This window comes from Rhododendron vialii, chromosome 3a (assembly GCF_030253575.1).
Source record: "Rhododendron vialii isolate Sample 1 chromosome 3a, ASM3025357v1".
In the NCBI taxonomy this organism is placed as follows: domain Eukaryota; kingdom Viridiplantae; phylum Streptophyta; class Magnoliopsida; order Ericales; family Ericaceae; genus Rhododendron; species Rhododendron vialii.
In genome coordinates this window covers 32,995,014-33,014,831 of record NC_080559.1, presented here as the reverse complement: position 1 = coordinate 33,014,831, position 19,818 = coordinate 32,995,014, and the positions used below count along the sequence as shown (strand labels likewise).

At 39.1% G+C, this 19,818-nt stretch overlaps 3 protein-coding genes across 3 annotated transcripts; all 3 read left to right on the top strand.

Annotated features, from left to right (window-relative positions):
• Nucleotides 1–2,940: 2,940 nt before the first annotated feature.
• Nucleotides 2,941–7,438, top strand: LOC131320141 (putative aldehyde oxidase Art an 7). The gene is made up of 5 exons (XM_058350738.1): nt 2,941–3,328; nt 3,904–4,064; nt 5,278–5,653; nt 6,057–6,570; nt 6,896–7,438. Exons 1-5 carry the CDS (start codon nt 3,014–3,016, stop codon nt 7,186–7,188), a joined length of 1,659 nt encoding a protein of 552 aa, XP_058206721.1. The 5' UTR covers nt 2,941–3,013; the 3' UTR covers nt 7,189–7,438.
• Nucleotides 7,439–11,006: 3,568 nt separating this feature from the next.
• On the top strand, nt 11,007–15,226 carry LOC131320140 (putative aldehyde oxidase Art an 7). Its single transcript, XM_058350737.1, has 5 exons — nt 11,007–11,531; nt 12,175–12,335; nt 12,903–13,278; nt 14,017–14,548; nt 14,852–15,226. The coding sequence occupies exons 1-5, from the start codon at nt 11,076–11,078 to the stop codon at nt 15,142–15,144; spliced, it is 1,818 nt and encodes a 605-aa protein (XP_058206720.1). The 5' UTR covers nt 11,007–11,075; the 3' UTR covers nt 15,145–15,226.
• A 2,836-nt stretch (nt 15,227–18,062) lies between these two features.
• Nucleotides 18,063–19,679, top strand: LOC131320139 (probable xyloglucan endotransglucosylase/hydrolase protein 26). Its single transcript, XM_058350736.1, has 3 exons — nt 18,063–18,326; nt 18,871–19,064; nt 19,188–19,679. The coding sequence occupies exons 1-3, from the start codon at nt 18,213–18,215 to the stop codon at nt 19,594–19,596; spliced, it is 717 nt and encodes a 238-aa protein (XP_058206719.1). The 5' UTR covers nt 18,063–18,212; the 3' UTR covers nt 19,597–19,679.
• The last annotated feature ends 139 nt before the right edge of the window (nt 19,680–19,818 follow it).

The following is a 19,818-nucleotide window of genomic DNA, read 5'->3' as shown; positions in this document are numbered from 1 at the left end:
TATGATGAGATTAAATTATTTACACCGCAAGGTATAAACATTTATTTTCTCCAAATCAATTACATTGCGCCACCTCGTTATGTTCTATTAATTGAGACCACGTTGCCATCATTGGTTTGGTTCTCAGGTGGTTTTTTTTGCCGGTGTGCCCGAGATCCTTTTAATCTTTGTATTTCTCAAAGATTAAAGATTTTTTTTTTTGGCCGATAAAAAAAAGTTGGGCAAGTTGATGTACCTTTGTAAAAGGATCATTTGGATGGGGGGATCTTTCGCAATGACAAGTAAATTTGACTTTCTTCATAAAACAATGAAACTTTTCTTGTCATGTTTCCAAAACCGTACAACAAGTGATAATAATGTCCAAATTCATTGGAATATTTCTTAGATTTTGCCCACTGAGGTCTGTAAGCAGACAGCATCCCAACAAATGGAAAAAAAAGGTTTTCTCAACTTTCTTTGAGTCTTGGAATAAATCTACTGTGTTGGTCCTAATTCATTCAATCACAGGATTAATTTCTTATCGACAACAGTGATTAACAATTAATCTTCGGACATCTCCACGTGATTTGTTCCTTGGGGATAGATTTAGAATAAAAGTCATTTAATTTGGCTTGATTTGACTAGTGCAATATTGACAAATATGCAACATCAATACTAATAATAGGATGATGTGGACGCGGTTATTAGATGTAACAACCTCGATCAATGCAATTTTTTTTTAATTTTTTTTTGGGCAAAAGTCAGTGTCTGATTTTTTTTTTATAGGCAACAAAATTTTATTAGAACTCGACAAGGGGTACATCGAGGGGAGATCAATTATGGACCACAGAGAATGAGGTACCATAAGACGCCTATAAAAGAAAGTCAGTGTTTGTCCGTAGTTAGTGAGAATCGAACACCACTCAAATAGTACATGACAATACATATATGGTGCCTAGCTATCGCTCCACTAATTGCAACCTTGAATACAATACCGTTCGCCTTTGAATTGGAACAGCCAAGGCCAGCTCATGGGGTAAGCCAGGAAAGCGGTCATTTCAGGCCCCCGAATTTTGCTCCAAAATTGTGGTCCCATTATAATGTAATTTACATATTAATATTAGAATGTTTCTAAATAAAAACACAATTGTATCTTATTTTCTTCAAAAACTCTTGCAAGAATATCTTTTTACATTTATATTGTCATAATTGTATCCTTTTAGTTTGATTTTTTTTTTTGTACTTTTATCATTTTTTTAAAAAAATTACGAATATTTAAGGGGCTCAATATAGGAAATTCGCTTCGAGCCTCTAAAATATATGAGTCGGCCCTAGGCACAGCACTAGTATTAAGTGCATATATTTCCCACAACTTATCACTGCAAATTTATGTTTTTTTTCCTATAGGCAAAAGTATTTTCATTCATCACGACAAAATCGGGATACAAAAAGAAATCAGTATAATATAGTAGGAAAAGAAATGCATTTAGCAACTTCATCTCGCGAGATCTTAACCTACTTCTTCGCCTCTCAATTTTTAATTGCAAATTTATGTTGAGATAGATGCTTAATTAGCATAGTATCATTTACGATTCTAGATTTAGCTACTTGGTGGTTTGCTCATGGATTCCACAATCTGGAGAGACATCTATGGGAAGCGTGCTTTTTTGCTACTTTGTGGTCCTATGGCTAGTTAGGAATGACTACATGTTCAACAACGCATCAATTCAGGCTCGAGAGGTGGCAGACCTAGTCAAAACAAGGGTCGCGATGTGGATGAAGGCAAAATTCGATATCAAAATATATACGTACTGTGGAGGATTTTAAGGTGTTCCTAGATGGTAATCGGAAAGTAAAGTTGTAACTTGACCCGGTGCATCATTCAACTGTTTGTTGGATTCGTTGTTTTTGTTTGTATGTTCAGTTGTATCTTGGCTCATTGAGCAAAGATGTAACCTCTTCAATATACCCCTTCGAGATTTATAAAATCATTCGTTTGCGGAGAAAAAAAAAGTATTATAAAAGTGCATCATCTGCAATTGTCGTGTTTAGGGTAATCTTTATTTGCCCGTCTTCTTTACGTAATGTTATTTAAATTGATATTTATGAATTTTTTGGATGTTAGTTACCTCTTTATATGCGACTCAGGAGTCAGAGTCACTCGTACGAGTAAATTTTGGTTACAATGACGGTGATACCACTTCATCATGTTGACGTGATATCACAACCTAATAACATTATGTGTCCATATTGACCCTACTATGTACATGTGGTGGGTATAAACTATAAAGTTACATGGATCCCACTAACCACCACATTACCGCTGCGCGGACCCGGATTCATATATGGTCGAAAATGATTGGTTCGTTGCACCGCATCAGCAGAATGACGTGATGTGACCGTTGTATTTAAAAAAAAAATTCCACTTGTACGGTTTTGTGAGGAACTTGTCCAGCTCACGGCAATTAAATATCAACTTTAAATCAGCTAATCGATTAATTCCGAGCTGGAAAAAGAAAAGACTTCCGAAAATCCTTTTCCTGATTGAAATTATCGGAATTTTAATTAGGGATAAAGAAAGCAAGATTAAGGTACCTGATCTGTCTCATTTTAGTCCATACACTTAGGATTTGTTTCTCTATTACTATTAGAAATACTAATTTTAATGACGAGTCCAAGAGTATTTCCTGTCCGCTATCCACACACTTCAATGCTAGCCCTTTGTTCGCGCCAAAATTGCAACAATGCCACCGCGGAAACGTAAGGTTCAATATATGCGTGATGGCAAATTTGATATTCTACTTGTTTCTCCGGGCATAAGAAAAATAATCCGGGTTTCTTAATTTTCTTGGGCCAAAATTTGAAGAATGTTGGCCAACCGGACAACTTTTTTCCATTTTTGGCCTCTTTGCCATCCCTCGAAACAAGCATCTTCTCTTCAACTATAAAAGGAGAGGCAAAGAATCAAAAGGAAAACGTACAAATTCAGCTCCAGGGAGCGAGACCCATTTGAAGAAATTGATGTTTTTTTCCGATGGCAATCTCGCTCAAATCTCTCTTCTTTCTCTCTCTCCTGTTCGTTTCAGGTTTTGCGCTTCCAAATTTTCAGACCAACTATTTGGGTGGATGGAAGATACATAATCCAAACGCGGGTGTGGAAGCCATGCACATTCAATTATTGCCAACCAACAAGGCTATCTTGTTCGACGCAACGAACCTCGGTCCGTCAAATATTCAATTGCAGCCCCCCGGAAATTGCCGACCCATACCCGACAGGCCGGGTCAAGTCGATTGTTGGGCCCATGCCGTGGAGTATGACGTTGAGACTGCCGAAGTCCGGCCCCTTAAGGTGTAGCATCACATTTGCCCTTAAAAACCATGCATTTACGTGAACACCACAAATCCATGCAGAAACACAATCTACAAACGTGCATATATACCACATACGTACATGTCATAAGCGTAATTTCTCCACACAAAAAAAGCAAAAACAAAAAAAGCAAAAACAAAAGTATATCCGAACCGCGCATGATTCAATTATTCAAATTGGCAATCAAAAGCTCTTCAATACTGTCCTTTATACTTTGTGCAAAAGAAAAAAAATCAATTTACAACGTAATCATGTGCAGAAAACTTGTGGAATTTTCGAAATACATTATACAGCTAGAAGGGTATACAACCTTAGGATTTTGGATGAAAGGAACCGAACCGCGCATGATTCTATATAAATCTTTGGCTTTTGAACGTACGTACGGAAGCTGATTTAGAATAAAATTTTGAATTTACTAGTAGTTATAATCCGTAATTAAAATGTTTTTGCCTTTGGGAAATTCTTCATTGCGTTATGTCCTCTTCTTGTTCTTGTTGCCCTATATATAATTATGAGGTGTGAGATATGCTAAATTTTGAAATTTTTGTTGTCAGATTTTATCGAATGCATGGTGCTCGGCGGGAGGTCTCACGATTGACGGAAGCCTAATGAGCGTCGGCGGGAATGAGGAAGGAAATCGCTCTGTTAGAATCCTCAATCCGTGTCAAGGCTGCGACTTTGAGGAACACATGAACGCACTTGCGGGCGCTAGATGGTAGTATTCTCGATCGCATCTGACAATTTAAAAATGAAATTATATATTACTGTAAAAATTCACATTATAATCTTGGATGAAATGCGACTTTAATTCAAAGCGGTTTGCTCTTTTTAATAAAAAAAAATTAAGTATAAATCTTTCGTGAATGATTTCTTTATAAACTTTCTGTTCATTCATCGTATTTTGGTTAAAAAAAAAACGAAAACGCAAAAGAGGTATTCTTTGTTCGACATATGAGTCTTACTTTCGTGGAATTTTTTTTATTATTCTAGTAAAATTGCAAAAGTACACAGATGATTTCGGCACAGTTCGATGCGTGTGGATTCTAGATTCTTTGTGAGACTCATGTGCATCGGACGGTTTATGTTTACATCTATGCAATTTCGATTCTGACCCTAGTAAAAGATTCCTTATAATTGCTCTCATTCTAGTAAAAGATTTCTTATACTCTCTCTGTTCCTAAATAAATATCTAGCGCATAAACCTATGCCTCTAAATAAATGAATTTTTTTATAAAATGAATCAATTTTTTTTCACAAATCAATAGATATCAATGAGTTTTTTTAAGTTGTGAATTTTTTAAAATTTTTCAACGAAAAGAATACATATTCTTGGCCAAGATTTGCGTGCTGGACATTTACTTAGTGACCGAAAAAATATAAATTTCAAAAAAGTACGTATTTCTCCAAAAGAAATTATTATTACAGCTAATGCATGGCCACGAACGTACATATGCTTCTGGCACCGTTTGATGCGTATGAGTCCTAGATTTCTTGTGAAACAAACATGGTCTCAGACGCATAAATGTGTCTACTTTCGTCTATGTATGTAGCATTGCGCTTGTTTCGGTCAAAAATTCCTTACAAATGTTTCGGAAAAGCAAATATTTCTCCAGAAGAAATTACTCCCTCCATCCCAAAATGGATGACAATTTTTGAAACTCGTGTCATTTTTCATCGCTTATATCTTTCAATTTATAATATTTTTCATGAGTTTGAAAACTTTGTATAATAGAACTAATCAAGAACTATCAAACAAGATCCATATTGTATATATTTTGAGATCCATATTGAAAGATATAAGTAATTGAAATTGGCACAGATATCAAAAATTGACATCCAATTTGGGACGGAGGGAGTATTACGTACGGAGTACTACTATTACTCCATAATATCTGATCATGCACGGCTGCGAAACCCACTGCGCGCAGGTACTCGAGCCAAGAGAAACTAGAGGACGGAAGTTTCATCATATTCGGTGGCCGCCGCGAATTCACCTACGAATACTTGCCGATCAACTCCCTCACCTTCACTCCAAGAAGGTTGAACCTGCCGTTCCTCGGCCCCAGTTTCGATGGAGTAGGCACCACAGACATTCAAGAAAACAACCTCTACCCTTTCGTCCACCTCCTGCCCGACGGCACCATTTTCCTCTTCGCCAACCGTCGCTCCATCATCATCGATACCAAGACCGACACCGTCGTCCGTGAACTCCCACGAATTCCCGGCGGCTCCCGGAACCAACCCGCCACCGGCATGTCCGCCCTCCTCCCCTTGAAGATCTCCAACGACGGTGCCCCTGTGCAGGTATATATGTATAGTTAGTTTGATGATAATCTTATGAGTTGGAGATTAAGCAATAGTAGCACAATTGCACGCGTCGAAAAGTGTTTTGTATGATCCAGATTTAAAAAAAAACTCTTCCTCCCAGGACCAAAATTGGTTGTTCGTGTGGTGAGATGTTCCAAATGTTCAAAGTTGATAATTATTTTCAAAAAATTATATATATGTATGTATGTACGTACGTACGTATCTAATTAAATGAGTTTGAATGAGTTGGGGCAATAAAAAGATTACACCTTAAATTTGATTCAAAGTGTAATATGTCTCCGTAAAAAGCTAGAATCTCCTAGGACACATTACTCTATATCTTAGAAAGATTATTAAGTTATAGCATGTGCTAAACTCAGCCAAAATGATCTATTTACAGGCGGAGGTGATCGTCTGTGGCGGCGCAAAGCCGGACGCAGCGGATGCGGTCGCCGCCAACAAGGGGTTATGGCCGGCGCTATTGGACTGCGGCCGGATATCCCCAATGAATCCCGACGCAAACTGGGCGATGGAAAACATGCCTACGCGAAGAATTATGGGAGACTTTCTTTTGCTTCCCACGGCACAAGCGCTCATTCTGAACGGCGCCATGGAAGGCATTTCGGGGTGGTACAATGCTAGAAATCCCAACTACACTCCGTTGCTTTACAGCCCTGACTTGCCCCTCATGCACAGGTTTAAGAGCTTGGCGCCGACGGATATCGCGCGCATGTACCACTCGTCGTCGGCCGTGCTGGCTGACGGGACGGTTCTGGTGGCCGGGAGTAATTCGAATAGAAAGTATGTGTATAGCAAGAAGGAGTCCGAGTTTCCGACGGAGTTGAGGGTCGAGAAGTTCTCGCCGCCCTACTTGGATCCCCTTTTGGACACCCACAGGCCTACCATTGCAGAAGGTATGTATGATATACTAATTTCAGAAGAATTTGCATAAATTGGAAGTTTTTGAGTGCCTGGCGGTTACCATACCATGGTACGCATTGGCAATCCCAACTATCTAAACGTATTTTGGACGGTCCTGATTTATAAGAGAGAAAAGAATGAGAGAGTTGTCTAGTGAGGGAAGAGAGGGGAGATAAATATGGGCCATTCAAAAAGCATTTGGACGGCTGGGTTCCATTCTGCATTGTTCCATTCTGCATTGTTTAGGCAAAGATAAAAACCAATAAATTTGTGACGGTTTAGTTGAATGATTTTGTTTTGGCAAAATTTTTCCAACAGGTACTTCGGACAAGATATTGTCCTACGGAGGGCAATTCAGTGTGGAAATCCATCTCGAAGATGCGGCCGGGGCAGAAGATTTGAAGTTGACCTTGTTGCACCCACCATTCACAACCCACGGCTACTCCCAGAGCCAGAGGATGCTTGTGTTGGAGCCAGTTAGTTACGTGAACGGCGTGATCACCGCGGTGGCACCGGCCTCCGGGAAGCTTGCTCCGCCGGGGTATTACATCCTCTACGTCGTGCACCGCGGAGTTCCAAGTCGCGGGATGTGGGTCCAGATTCATGAGTAGAGAAAATTTGAGCTGATCAGGAGATTGATTTGTTTGTTTGAACGTTACAACTTACAAATTATGTTCAAGTTTGTTGTTGTCTTTGTTGCGCTCTCTGCTGTTTTTTATTTTTGATCATTGGCCACACTTGAAATTTTGAAGAAGAATATACTGAAGATGTCCTTTTGATGTTCTTAAGTACAAATGTTGTGGTTGTGGGCATGGATTGATTGCTGATAAGTTAGCTACAATACTACATGCCCAAAAAATATATATACTCCTATTTAGCATATAGATTAATACAGATCGTTTTTTATTGGTGCTTCGGAAATGAGTATATATTTGCGATAGTCCGGGAGCACTGCCACGTGCTGCTCCGACCCTTTGAAAAGGTATTACTTTTCAAGAAATTTTATTCCTACATAACCAACAACCTTCACGAAAATTTATAGAACCACCACTAATACACCCACCGTTGAATAATATTATGAATTTGGACTATGAATTTGTGAAAGATATCATCAAGGGAACAAAAAATTCATTTGGGAAAACAATAGATGATGGTACAGTAAAGTGAAAATGCTAAATTCACCTGTTTAATTTCCCTTTTTTCACTTGTTCTTTTCACAAGTTCGTGATTCAAAGCTCAAATAGAACCTATTAACCATACAAAAGCCCACATGCATGAGGCGCTCCCACACCATGAAAGAAGAATAATTCTATGCATACCGACCAAACATGCACCGATTGTGCACAGATCGGCGTCGGGGCTCACTTCTGGATCCCGCACAATTTATCCAAAAATCATGTATTCTAAATGAAAAATTAATTCATTGGATCAAGCACTTGCAGTTATCCAATTGAGCTTATTATATATTCACTAAACAACTCAAAAAAATTATTTTAAAGTTAATGAAAGACTCAGACCATTTGTGCAGGACTCAAAAAGTGAGCCACACGAGCTGATCTGTGCACCATCGGTACATGCTGGTCTGTACCCATAAACCAAGTTTTTCATTGGTCTCGTGCATGCCCTTTTCCCGCGCCCACCACCACACACACACACACACACCCCACACCCCCCACCCCCAAACGCGTCCCTGCTGTGCTTCAGAGTCCCTTTCCATTTCTCGTACCCTCCTAACATAGCATTCATCACAATAACCTTATGACAAAACATAAGCTTTTATTTTCCAACGAAACAAATACTTATAAATTTACTCCGGTAAATGCAAATGCGTCCAGCAGTTGGTGCACATCACACAATACTCTAGCGTACTTCAACTATGAAACAGGTACTAGTAAGCAAGCAATTACTTTTTAACGGACTAATTCTCGTGACTTTGAGTCACGGTAAGAGATTAAAAGAAACAAAGAATAGTGAGAAAGAGAGATATAGAGAGGTTTTTCTTTGTTTTTTTTTCCTCGTCGAAAGTCAACAATGAATAGATCGATAAAATGATGATTAGGATATTGTAAAAAGATGAGAGAGAGAGAGAGAGAGAGAGAGAGAGAAAGATTTTTCGAAGTAAAAGGTGATTATGTATATATTTTTTCAGATACTTCTTAATCACGCTTCTACGACCTTAATAAAAAAGTGATTAGACGATTGTAGGAGTTATTCTCATTCGTATCTTAGATACTTTAGAAATGGTCAGAAACAGTACTGTGGAACAAAAACAAAAATCAACATACAGTTGTCTCAGAAAGCTATATTTTTAGTGGATGCTAACTATATATTGCAGTCAAAAACAAGGAACAAAAGCATCACATTTCAAGCTCAGAGAGTTGGGAAAAAACCTAGTACTCCTGTTGTTCATTGGTGTAGAAATGGCAAGTTCAAAAAGCATTGTTCCTGGCTCTGTTCATCTCAGCAATTGCATTTTGTTCAAGATCAGTAGGTGCCAATTTTGCCAAGAGCGTGTATTTATATTGGGTCTCTCCCCTATCTTCAATGACGAACAACGGAAACGATCTTGAACTTGCTTTGGATATAGCACCTCAGGTGATTTCATTGAGCAACAAACCGGTTTAAATTGATGTTTTCGTGTATATATCAAAGCTTTCACAATTCAATGTCGATTTTGATGGCATGCATATGCAAATCACAAGTATGTTCATTAGAATTCGATGACAATTTTGACTGCATATGCAAATCACCATACCAAGATGTCGAGAACACATCAGTAAAACTAGGGGTGAAAAATTGAACCCAAACTCATTAATCAATCCAAACCCACCCACTAAAAAATAAACACAACCCAACTCATTTATTAATTGGGTTAGAATAGGTCCAACCCATCTAACACATTTATGAATTCAGTTTTAATTGGATCTCAATTGAGTCAATTTAAATGACCTAATAGACATGACAAATCACTTTTGCACTTTTTCCCTTTTTTCCCCTCTCTCTCACCCAAAAATTTTATAAGCCGCCCAAATTGGAAACTCCACAATTAAACTGATCCCGCTTAAATTAATTCCTCCAAAAATATTCTCACTGTCTCTCTATCTCTCATATTTAAAAAATTAATGTGTGTGTGTCAGTGTGTGTATCGTTAAAATATAAATTCCAACTCTAGTTAATATTATTTTTGATTTTGGGAAACAAACTCCCCTGGCCATCACCCACACCCAAATTCATGGCAATGACTCTAGTGTGGCAGTTGCAATTGATGATCTCGGTGTGTATTCGAAAGATTAAACTAAACAAGACTGTAGATTAATTAATATTACTTGTCAAAAAACAAAGATTATAGCTTAATTTGATCATATTTTAGACCAATTTTGTTGTGGATGAGATGTGCTGGGCTCGGATGATTTGTTGTGGTGATTGTGACTGACCAGTAACACCAGATTGGAATTTTCGTCATTTTAATGTGCTGGGGTAATATAGTCATTTTAGTGTACATTGGTATTCTAGTCATTTTAATGTACATGGGTTATATGGTCACTTTAGTGTACATGCGTATTTTAATCATCTTAAATTTTAATTTATATGTAATTGGGTTAATGGTCGAATCGGGTATGAGTAACTGAACTCATAAATAAGGGAAAATGACTGCCCAGGACGTGTTTTGATAATTAATACCCACCAAGGATATGTTAAGAATATTTGTTAATGCTGAAAATGTTCTTGGAGGGTATTAATTATCAAACACGTCCTTGCCCGTTATTTTCCCCATAAATAATTGGGTTCTAAATGAGTCATAACCCATTAAAAATCCAACCCATATACAACTTATCCATCCAAATCCGTCCATTTAACATCCCTAAGTGAAAGACATACTAATGCTGGCGCAGTCGTCTCGTGTCATAGAAATTAGACATATCAAAATGTGAAAGTAGTGATTGAGAAATGACTCATTATTATTATGGAGAAATAGACAGATCGAAGTAGTCGGAAGGTGGATATATTTCCTTCTCAATTTTACTTATACTTCTAATATAAAACACTTCGGCAGTTGCCTGCCTTGGAAATAACAGAGTTGACGAGTCCAAGAGTATTTCCTGTCCGCTAGCTAGCTACATTATTGTTACGTCCACACACACACTTCAATGCTAGCTAGCCCTTTGTTTGCGCCAAAATTGCAACAATGCCACCACGGAAGCGTAAGGTACAATATATGTGTGATGGCAAATTTGATATTCTACTTGTTTTCTCCGGGCATAAAAAAAATAATCCGGGTTTCTTTTCTTGGCCAAAATTTGAGCCCAGTACTAGGTAATACGCAAAATTTGTAGAATGTTGGCCAATCAGACTTTTTTTTTATACTATTTTTGGCTTTTTTGCCATCCCTCAAAATAAGCATCTTCAATTATAAAAGGAGAGGCAAAGAATCAAAAGGAAAACGTACAAATTCAGCTCCAAAGAGCGAGACCCATCTGAAGAAATTGGGATTTCTTCGATGGCGATCTCGCTCAAATCCCTCTTCTTTCTCTCTCTCCTGTTTGTTTCAGGTTCTGCGTTTCCTCCCCTTCTCAGTCAATTCTTAGATAATGCCGGTGGAACGGCCGATCAAGGCATCACCAATGACGGAGGAACAGACGCAGACGATGACATCGCCGCTACCAAGAAACAGGTTGCCAATGGGAACACTGGGGTTGCAAAACCGGATTTTCAGACTAACTATTTGGGTGAGTGGAAGATACATAGTCCGAACTCGGGTGTGTCAAGCATGCAAATTCAATTGTTGCCAACCAACAAGGCTATCATGTACGACTCATCGAACCTCGGTCCATCAAATATTCAATTGCAGCCCGCCGGAAATTGTCGACCCATACCCGATAGGCCGGGTCAAGTCGATTGTTGGGCCCATGCCGTGGAGTATGACGTTGAGACTGCCGAAGTCCGGCCCCTTAAGGTGTAGCATCGTACATTTGCCCTAATAAACCATGCATTTACGTGAACACCACAAATCCATGCAGAAACACAATCTACATGCATATAAACCCTGCATGTACATATGTCATACGCGTAATTTCTCCAAAAATTAAAAAGTATATCCCAAATTTCATATATCCATTCAATTATTCAAATTGGCAATCAAAAGCTCATCAATACTGTTGTTTATACAAAATTTCGTATATCCGTTAAATCTTTCTAATCTTTTTTAAAGATCTATTAAAAAAATTGTTGATAAAAGAAAAATACTGTCTGTACCTTTTGCGAAAAGAAAATCGATTTACAATGTAAACATGTGCAGAAAACTCGTGGAATTTTCAAAATACATGATACAACCAAAAGGGTACTCTTTGGATTTTGGATGAAAGGAACCGAACCACGCATGATTCTATATAGATCTTGGGCTTTTGAACGTATGGAAGATGATCATTTAGAAGAAAATTTCCAATTTAGCGATTATAATCCTGTAAGAACACAACATTAAAATATTTTTGCCTTCGATCGGGAAATTCTTCATTCCGTTGTGTCCTCTTCCTTTTGCTTCATGTCCCTCTTGTTTGCCCTATTATGTGTATGCTAAATTTTGAAATTTTTGTTGTCAGGTTATATCAAATACATGGTGCTCGTCGGGAGGTCTCACGGTCGACGGAAGCCTAATGAGCACCGGCGGGGCTGACGAAGGAAATCGCTCTGTTAGAATCCTCAACCCGTGCAAAGGCTGCGACTTTCAGGATCGCGAGAAGGCACTTGCCGGCGCTAGATGGTATATATTCGCGAATGATTTCTTTATAAACTTTCTGGTTAAAATGCCGTTCAAAAAAAAAAAAAGGTTAAAAAACGAAAACACAAAAAGAGGTACCGGTATTCTTTGTTCGACATATGAGTCTTATTTTCGTGGAAGAACTTTATGATTCTAGTAAAATTGCAAAAATAAACAAATTTGGACACATATGATTCCGGCACCGTTCGATGCGTGTTGATCCTAAATTCTTTGTGAAATCCATGTGTATCGGACGGTTTATGTTTACATTAATTTATGCACTTTCGTCTCTCACCCTAGCATTGCTTTCATTCTAGTAAAATGTTTCTCCTAATTGCTCTCATTCTAGTAAAAGATTCCTTATACTCCCCTCCCTAACTAAATATTCGGTTTACAAACCTAAGCTTTTAAAAAAATACAAAAAAATTAAATCGATCTTGTTCCGGTAAAAAATTCCTTACAAAAATTTCAGAAAAGTATATATTTCTCCCTGTATTTCTCCGGAAGAAATTAGTACGTACTAGTTTTTAATATCTGATCATGCATGGCTGTGAAACCCACTGCGCGCAGGTACGCGAGCCAAGAGAAACTAGAGGACGGCAGTTTCATCATATTCGGCGGCCGCCGCGAATTCACCTACGAATACCTGCCGATCAACTCCCTCACCTTCACTCCGAGAAGGGTGAACCTGACATTCCTCGGCGCCAGTATCGATGGAGTAGGCACCACAGACATATACGAAAACAACCTCTACCCTTTCGTCCACCTCCTGCCCGACGGCACCATTTTCCTCTTCGCCAACCGTCGCTCCGTCATCATCGACACCAAGACCGACACTGTCGTCCGTGAACTCCCCCGAATGCCCGGCGGCTCCCGGAACTACCCCGCCTCCGGCACGTCCGCCCTCCTCCCCTTGAAGATCTCCAATGACGGCGCCCCTGTGCAGGTATATATGTATATAGTTAGTTTATGATGATATCGTACCTGTTGGAGATTAAAGCAACAGAAAAACTTATTTACCGAGGTTCCGTAAATAAGTTTTTACGGAGTACAATCGCACGCGTCCAAAAATGTTTTGGATGATTCAGATTTTAAAAAAATTCTCTCGGGGAAAAACTTACTTATTTACTGAGATTTTATAATAAGTTTTTTACGGAGCCCAATCGCGCACGTCCAAAAAAATGGTTTAAACAATCCGGATTTAAAAAAATTCTTTGTAATTTTAGACTTTGATCCATATAACACTCCCCTGAATGGAAAAGGTGAAAAATAATGGCAAACAGCTCAAAAAAAATTGATAAAGAAAAAAAGTATTCAAAAAAAAATACTAACCTTTTTTCTCCGTAATGATTAGACTTAGTCTATGAAGTATTTTATTTTGAGATGTTATAAATTAATATTTTTTTACAAGCAAAAAGAAAGAGTATAAATCTTTGAAAAGGAATACAAAATTTAAAAGGTTTTCGGGCACAGCAGCATACGCCACCCGAGAACCACACCCCAAAAAAAAAATGCAAGATGTCAACCAAGACACTCCAACAAAAAACGAGAGCCGCATAACAACCCAAAGACCAAAATTGGTTGTTTGTGTGGTGAGATGTTCCATATGTTCAAATTTGAAAATTATTCTCGTATTCATATATATAGCATGTGCTAAACTCAGCCAAAATGATTCTATTTGCAGGCGGAGGTGATCGTCTGTGGCGGCGCAAAGCCGGAAGCAGCGGAAGCGGCCGAGAGGAAGGTGGGGGCCGTTTTATTGCCGGCGCTGACGGACTGCGGCCGGATATCCCCGATGAATCCCGACGCAAACTGGGCGATGGAAAACATGCCTTCGCGAAGAGTGATGGGAGACTTGCTTTTGCTCCCCACGGCGCAAGCGCTCATTCTGAACGGCGCCATGGAAGGCGTTTCGGGGTGGTGGATTGGGGAGAACCCCAACTATACGCCGGTGCTTTACAGCCCTGACTTGCACCCCACGCACAGGTTTAAGAGCTTGGCGCCGACGAACATCGCGCGAATGTACCACTCGTCATCGGCCGTGCTGGCCGACGGGACGGTTCTGGTGGCCGGGAGTAACATGAATGACAGATATGTATTTAAGGTCGGGGCCCTCGGGGGTAGGGTCAAGCATCCGACGGAGTTGAGGGTCGAGAAGTTCTCGCCGCCCTACTTGGATCCCCTTTTGGACACCCACAGGCCTACCATTGCAGAAGGTAATGATAATATAATTTCAAAAGAATTTGCATAAATTGGAAGTTTTTAATTGGGTACCTGGCGGTTACCACCCGTCGGCTATTCCAGCTATCCAAACATGTTTTAGATGGTTCAAATTAATTTCTGAAAGAAAAAGAGAGAGTAGTCAGATGAGGGGAGAGAGATGGTCATAAATCTGAAACATACAAAACACATTTAGATAGTTGGATTCCATTCAGCATTTTTTAGACAAAAATATAAAAACCAGAAAATTTTTGACGGTCGAGTTGAATGATTTTGTTTTGGCAAAATTTTTCCAACAGGTACTTCGGACAAGATATTGGCCTACGGAGGGCAATTCAGGGTCGAAATCGATCTCGAAGATGCCGCCGGGGCAGAGGATTTGAAGTTGACCATGTTGCACCCACCATTCACAACCCACGGCTACTCCCAGAACCAGAGGATGCTTGTCTTGGAGCCAGTTAGTTACGTGAACGGCGTGATCACCGCGGTGGCACCGGCCTCCGGAAAGCTTGCTCCGCCGGGGTATTACATTCTCTATGTCGTGCACCGTGGAGTTCCGAGTCGCGGAATGTGGATCCAGATAAATGAGTAGAGAAAATTTGAGCTGATCACAATATTGATTTGTTTCTTGTTTTTTTTTTGAACAGCAAGATTGATTTGTTTGTTTACAACTTGCAAATTACGTACAAGTTTGTTGTTGTCTTTGTTGCGCTCTTTTCTTTTCTTTTCTTTATTTTTGGCAAAAAGAGGAATTCATAAACAACTAAACATAAAAGGTTATGGGGTATTTAATCCCTACAGCATCAAAGGGAAATTTTGGTTGCAACTGGAATTAAAACGTCTCCGATTACGATTAATCCAAATACACCAACAGCCCAAAGGAAAAACTGAAGATGTCCTTCTGATGTTCTTAATTTCTTACAAATGTTGTGGTTGTGGGCATGGATTCATTGCTGATAAGTTAGCTACTACAATACTACATGCCCAGAAAAATATTTAGTTTATAGACTGATCCAGATCATTTTTTATTGGTGCTTCGGAAATGAGTAAATATTTGCGATAGTCCGGAAGCACCGCCACATGCTGCTTTGACCCTTTGAAAAGGTAGTATTACTTTTCAAGAAATTTCATTCCTTCATAACCAACCACCTTCACCAAAATGTATGAAGTCACTACTAGTAATACACCTACCGTTGAATGATAGTATGACTTTGGACTATGAATTTGTGAAAGATATCATCAAGGGAACAAAAAATTCATTAGGGAAAACACTAGATGATGGTACAGTAAAGTGAAAAAGGCTAAATTCACTTGTTTAATTTCCCTATTTTCACTTGATGATGTATATTCTTTTCGCAAGTTCATGATTCAAAGTTCAAATACAACCCAAAGGACAAGACAATCATATAACAGCCCACATACATGAGGCGCTCCCACACCATGAAAGAAGAATAATTCTATGCATACCAACCAAACATGCATCAATGGTGCACAGGCGGGACTCATTTCCATATCCCGCACAAATGATCCAAAAATTCTGTATTCTGAATGAAAAATTGGTTCATTAAATCAAACACTTGTGGTTATCCAATTGAGCTTATTATATATTCACCAAACAACTCGACAAAATATTTGAAAGTTAATGAAAAACTCAGACCATTTGTACAGGACCCGAAAGCGGATCGATCCCGTGGGCCGATCTGTGCACCACCGGTGCATGCTGGTCGGTACCCATAAATGGGTTCATGAAAGAATTGAACTAGAAGGTGTGCACATGTGACAACCATCCCAAAAAAAGATATGTGAAATTCGGGAAAAAAATCCAGTGCCGAGTGTGTACCACGTAATGCCCGCCCGGCACCTCTGAGCCATCCATTGCGTTTTTGAACAACTCGGATTTGGAAAGAGAAAAATGAGAGAGAAAGTGTTGGAGTGAAAGGAGAGACAGGGTTTCAATCCGAGCTGTCCAAAAGTATACTGGACGGCCCAAATGTGCCAAATGGGTACCATGAGGGATACACTCACCCGGCACCGAAAAATTTCTCCTGAAATTTGACATTTCCAATTAACTAGTTCATCACAGCTAAGCAAACCAAGTTTTCATAATTTCATTGGTCTCGTGCATGCCATTTTCCCGCCCCCCAAACGCGTCCCCAGCTGTGCTTACGTTCTCATTAGTCCCTTTCCATTTCTCGTACCCTCCTAACATAGCAGTCACAATAATCCTTTGTGGAGTAATTCTAGACTCCGTTTGTTTCGATGTACAATGTTTTACAATATAAAATAAAAGCTTTTATTTTCCAACAAAACAAATATGAATTTACTCTGGTAAATGCAAACGCGCCCGGCATCAACATTGGTGCACATTACGCAACACTCTGGCGCACTTCAACTATGAAACAGGTAACCAGGAAGCAAGCAATTTCTTTTAATGGTATAATACTCGTGACTCAAACTCACGGTAAGAGAAACAAAGAATAGTGAGAAAGAGAGATATAGAGAGGTTTTTCTTTGTTTTTTTTTTTCCTCTTTTTCCTTGTCGAAAGTCAACAATGGATAGATAAAATGATGATTAGCATATTGTAAAAAGATGAGAGAGAGAGAGAGAGAGAGAGAGAGAGAGAGAGAGAGAGAGATATTTGTTGAAGTAAACGGTGATTATGCTTCTTCTTCTTTTTTCTGGATACTTCCTAATCACGCGTCTACGACCTTAATAAGAAAGTGATCAGATGATTGTAGGAGTTTGTTCTCATTCGAATCTTAGATACTTTAGATAGAAATTCCACTCTATTTCATAATATAGATTTCCAACCAAAACGAATTCTCAACACTGTTGTAAGAATGTCAAGAACCATGCAATGGTCAGAAACAGTGTGGAACAAAAAAGAAAATTTTCAACATACAGTTGTCTCAGAAAGGTATATTTAGTGGATGCAAACTATATATTGCAGTCAAAAACAAGGAACAAAAGCATCACATTTCAAGCTCAGAGAGTGGGAAAAAAACTAGTACTCCTATTGTTCATTGGTGTAGAAATGGCAAGTTCAAAAGCATTGTTCCTGGCTCTGTTCATCTCAGCAATTGCATTTTGTTCAAGATCAGTAGATGCCAATTTTGCCAAGAGCATGTATTTCTACTGGGTCTCTCCCCTATCTTCAATGACGAACAACGGAAACGATCTTGAACTTGCTTTGGATAGCACCTCAGGTAATTTCATTGAGCAACAACTGTTTAAATTGATGTTTTCGAGTATATATCAAAGCCTTCACAATTCAATGTCGATTTCGATGGCATATGCAAATCACAAGTATGTTCATTAATTAGAATTCGATGACAATTTTGACTGCATATGCAAATCACCATACCAAGATGTTGAGAACATATTAGTGAAAGGAACTAATGCTGACACAGTTGTCTCGTGTCATAGAAATTAGACAGATCAAAATATGAAAGTAGTGATTGAGAATGACTCATACAATGGAAATAGACAGATCAAAGTAGTCTGCAAAATGGAAAACCATAAACGGAAAAAATATGGACCACCCCTAAAAACAGATCATTTTAATAGAGGAATTACTTCATTTTAAGCGCATTCAAGTTACTATTTCAGACTAGGCAGGGTATTTAGCTCTAGAGTCTAAACCGGCAACTGCTCTTGCTATGAGTTTTTCAGGTTCTGGTGTCCAAACAAAGAAGGCATTCCTGTTTGGAAGCATTGAAATGCTAATCAAGTTGGTTCCTGGGAACTCTGCCGGAACTGTCACAGCCTATTATGTAAGTGCTATAGTTCTATCATATTTGAACTTCCATCGGAAGATGGATATTTCCTTCTCAATTTACTTCGAAAACACTTCGGCAGTTGCCTGCCGTGATTATTGACACCTACGTTACATGCAATCTTCAACATAAAATCAAGTATAATAGTCTCACACTTGGGTCACAAGTGCGAGAAGCATCCAACTCTTCATATAATTACAGTTAACAGACTCATCTATTATGCATTTTGTAGCATTGTTGGCATAAAATAGTAAAAAAAATGTCCTCATTAGATGCTCAAAATGCGACACTCTATTACATAAAACACAATTTCACGCCACAGAATGCATAGAAAACTTTTCTAAAAATGGTCCTTTTTGCCAACTTCATGTACCCTTCACAAAGAGGGTTGACAGATCTGACCCCTATATGTGTGATTTCGTGTAACATGGATCGAATCTGACCCTAATCAAAGGCGGTTAGTGCAATCGTTCTGAGGCAAATATGCACACATAAAAACACAGAATAAGAATGTCTAATTCTACTTTCCTAATGCTGGCAGATGTCCTCCACCGGGAACAGTCATGACGAGATAGACTTCGAGTTCTTGGGTAACTTATCAGGACAACCTTACATTATCCATACAAACCTCTATATACAACGAAACGGAAACAGAGAGCAGCAATTCTATCCATGGTTTGACCCTACTGCTGATTTCCACAACTACACCATACATTGGAACCCAACAGAAATCGTGTAAGTGAGCCAAAAAACCTGAACACCCAGATTTCTTTCCTTAATAAAACATCATCTTTGCCTTTTTCCATAATTTTGCACAATTGTAAAATGTAAACACCACAACCATTACTATTGTAACAGGTGGTATGTTGATAGCATGCCTATTCGAGTATTCAGAAACTACCAAAGCGAGGGGGCTCCTTACCCCAACCAACAAGGGATGAGGGTTTACGCCAGCATATGGGATGCTGAGAACTGGGCAACAAGAGGTGGCCTTGTTCGGACTGACTGGAACAGTGCACCCTTAATAGCCAGATTCACCAATTTTAGGGCAAGGGCTTGTAAGTGGGATGGGCCAATCAGCATTACTCAATGTGCCGCCCCAACAGCTGCGAACTGGCGGACCTCCCCAGTGTACAGCCAGTTGAGTTATGCCAAGCAGGGTCAGATGAAGTGGGTCAGGGATAACTACATGATTTACGACTACTGCCAAGACACCGAGCGATTTAACGGACAGATGCCATCAGAATGCTCCAAAGCACAATACTAATGTGATGCATCAATGGTCAAAAAGGCGAGAAACTCCATCATGGCCATGAGGGATTAACAGTTCTGCAGCCCTACAATTATACCCCTATTCATGGTTACGAATGCATAAGCTTTTTTTATTTGTCTTCGTGTGTCAACCATTCTTGTTTGAAGGAAATTAAGCAGATTCATTTGATTCATCTGTTTCAGTAATGAATTAAAAAAAATCTGTTTCAGTAATATG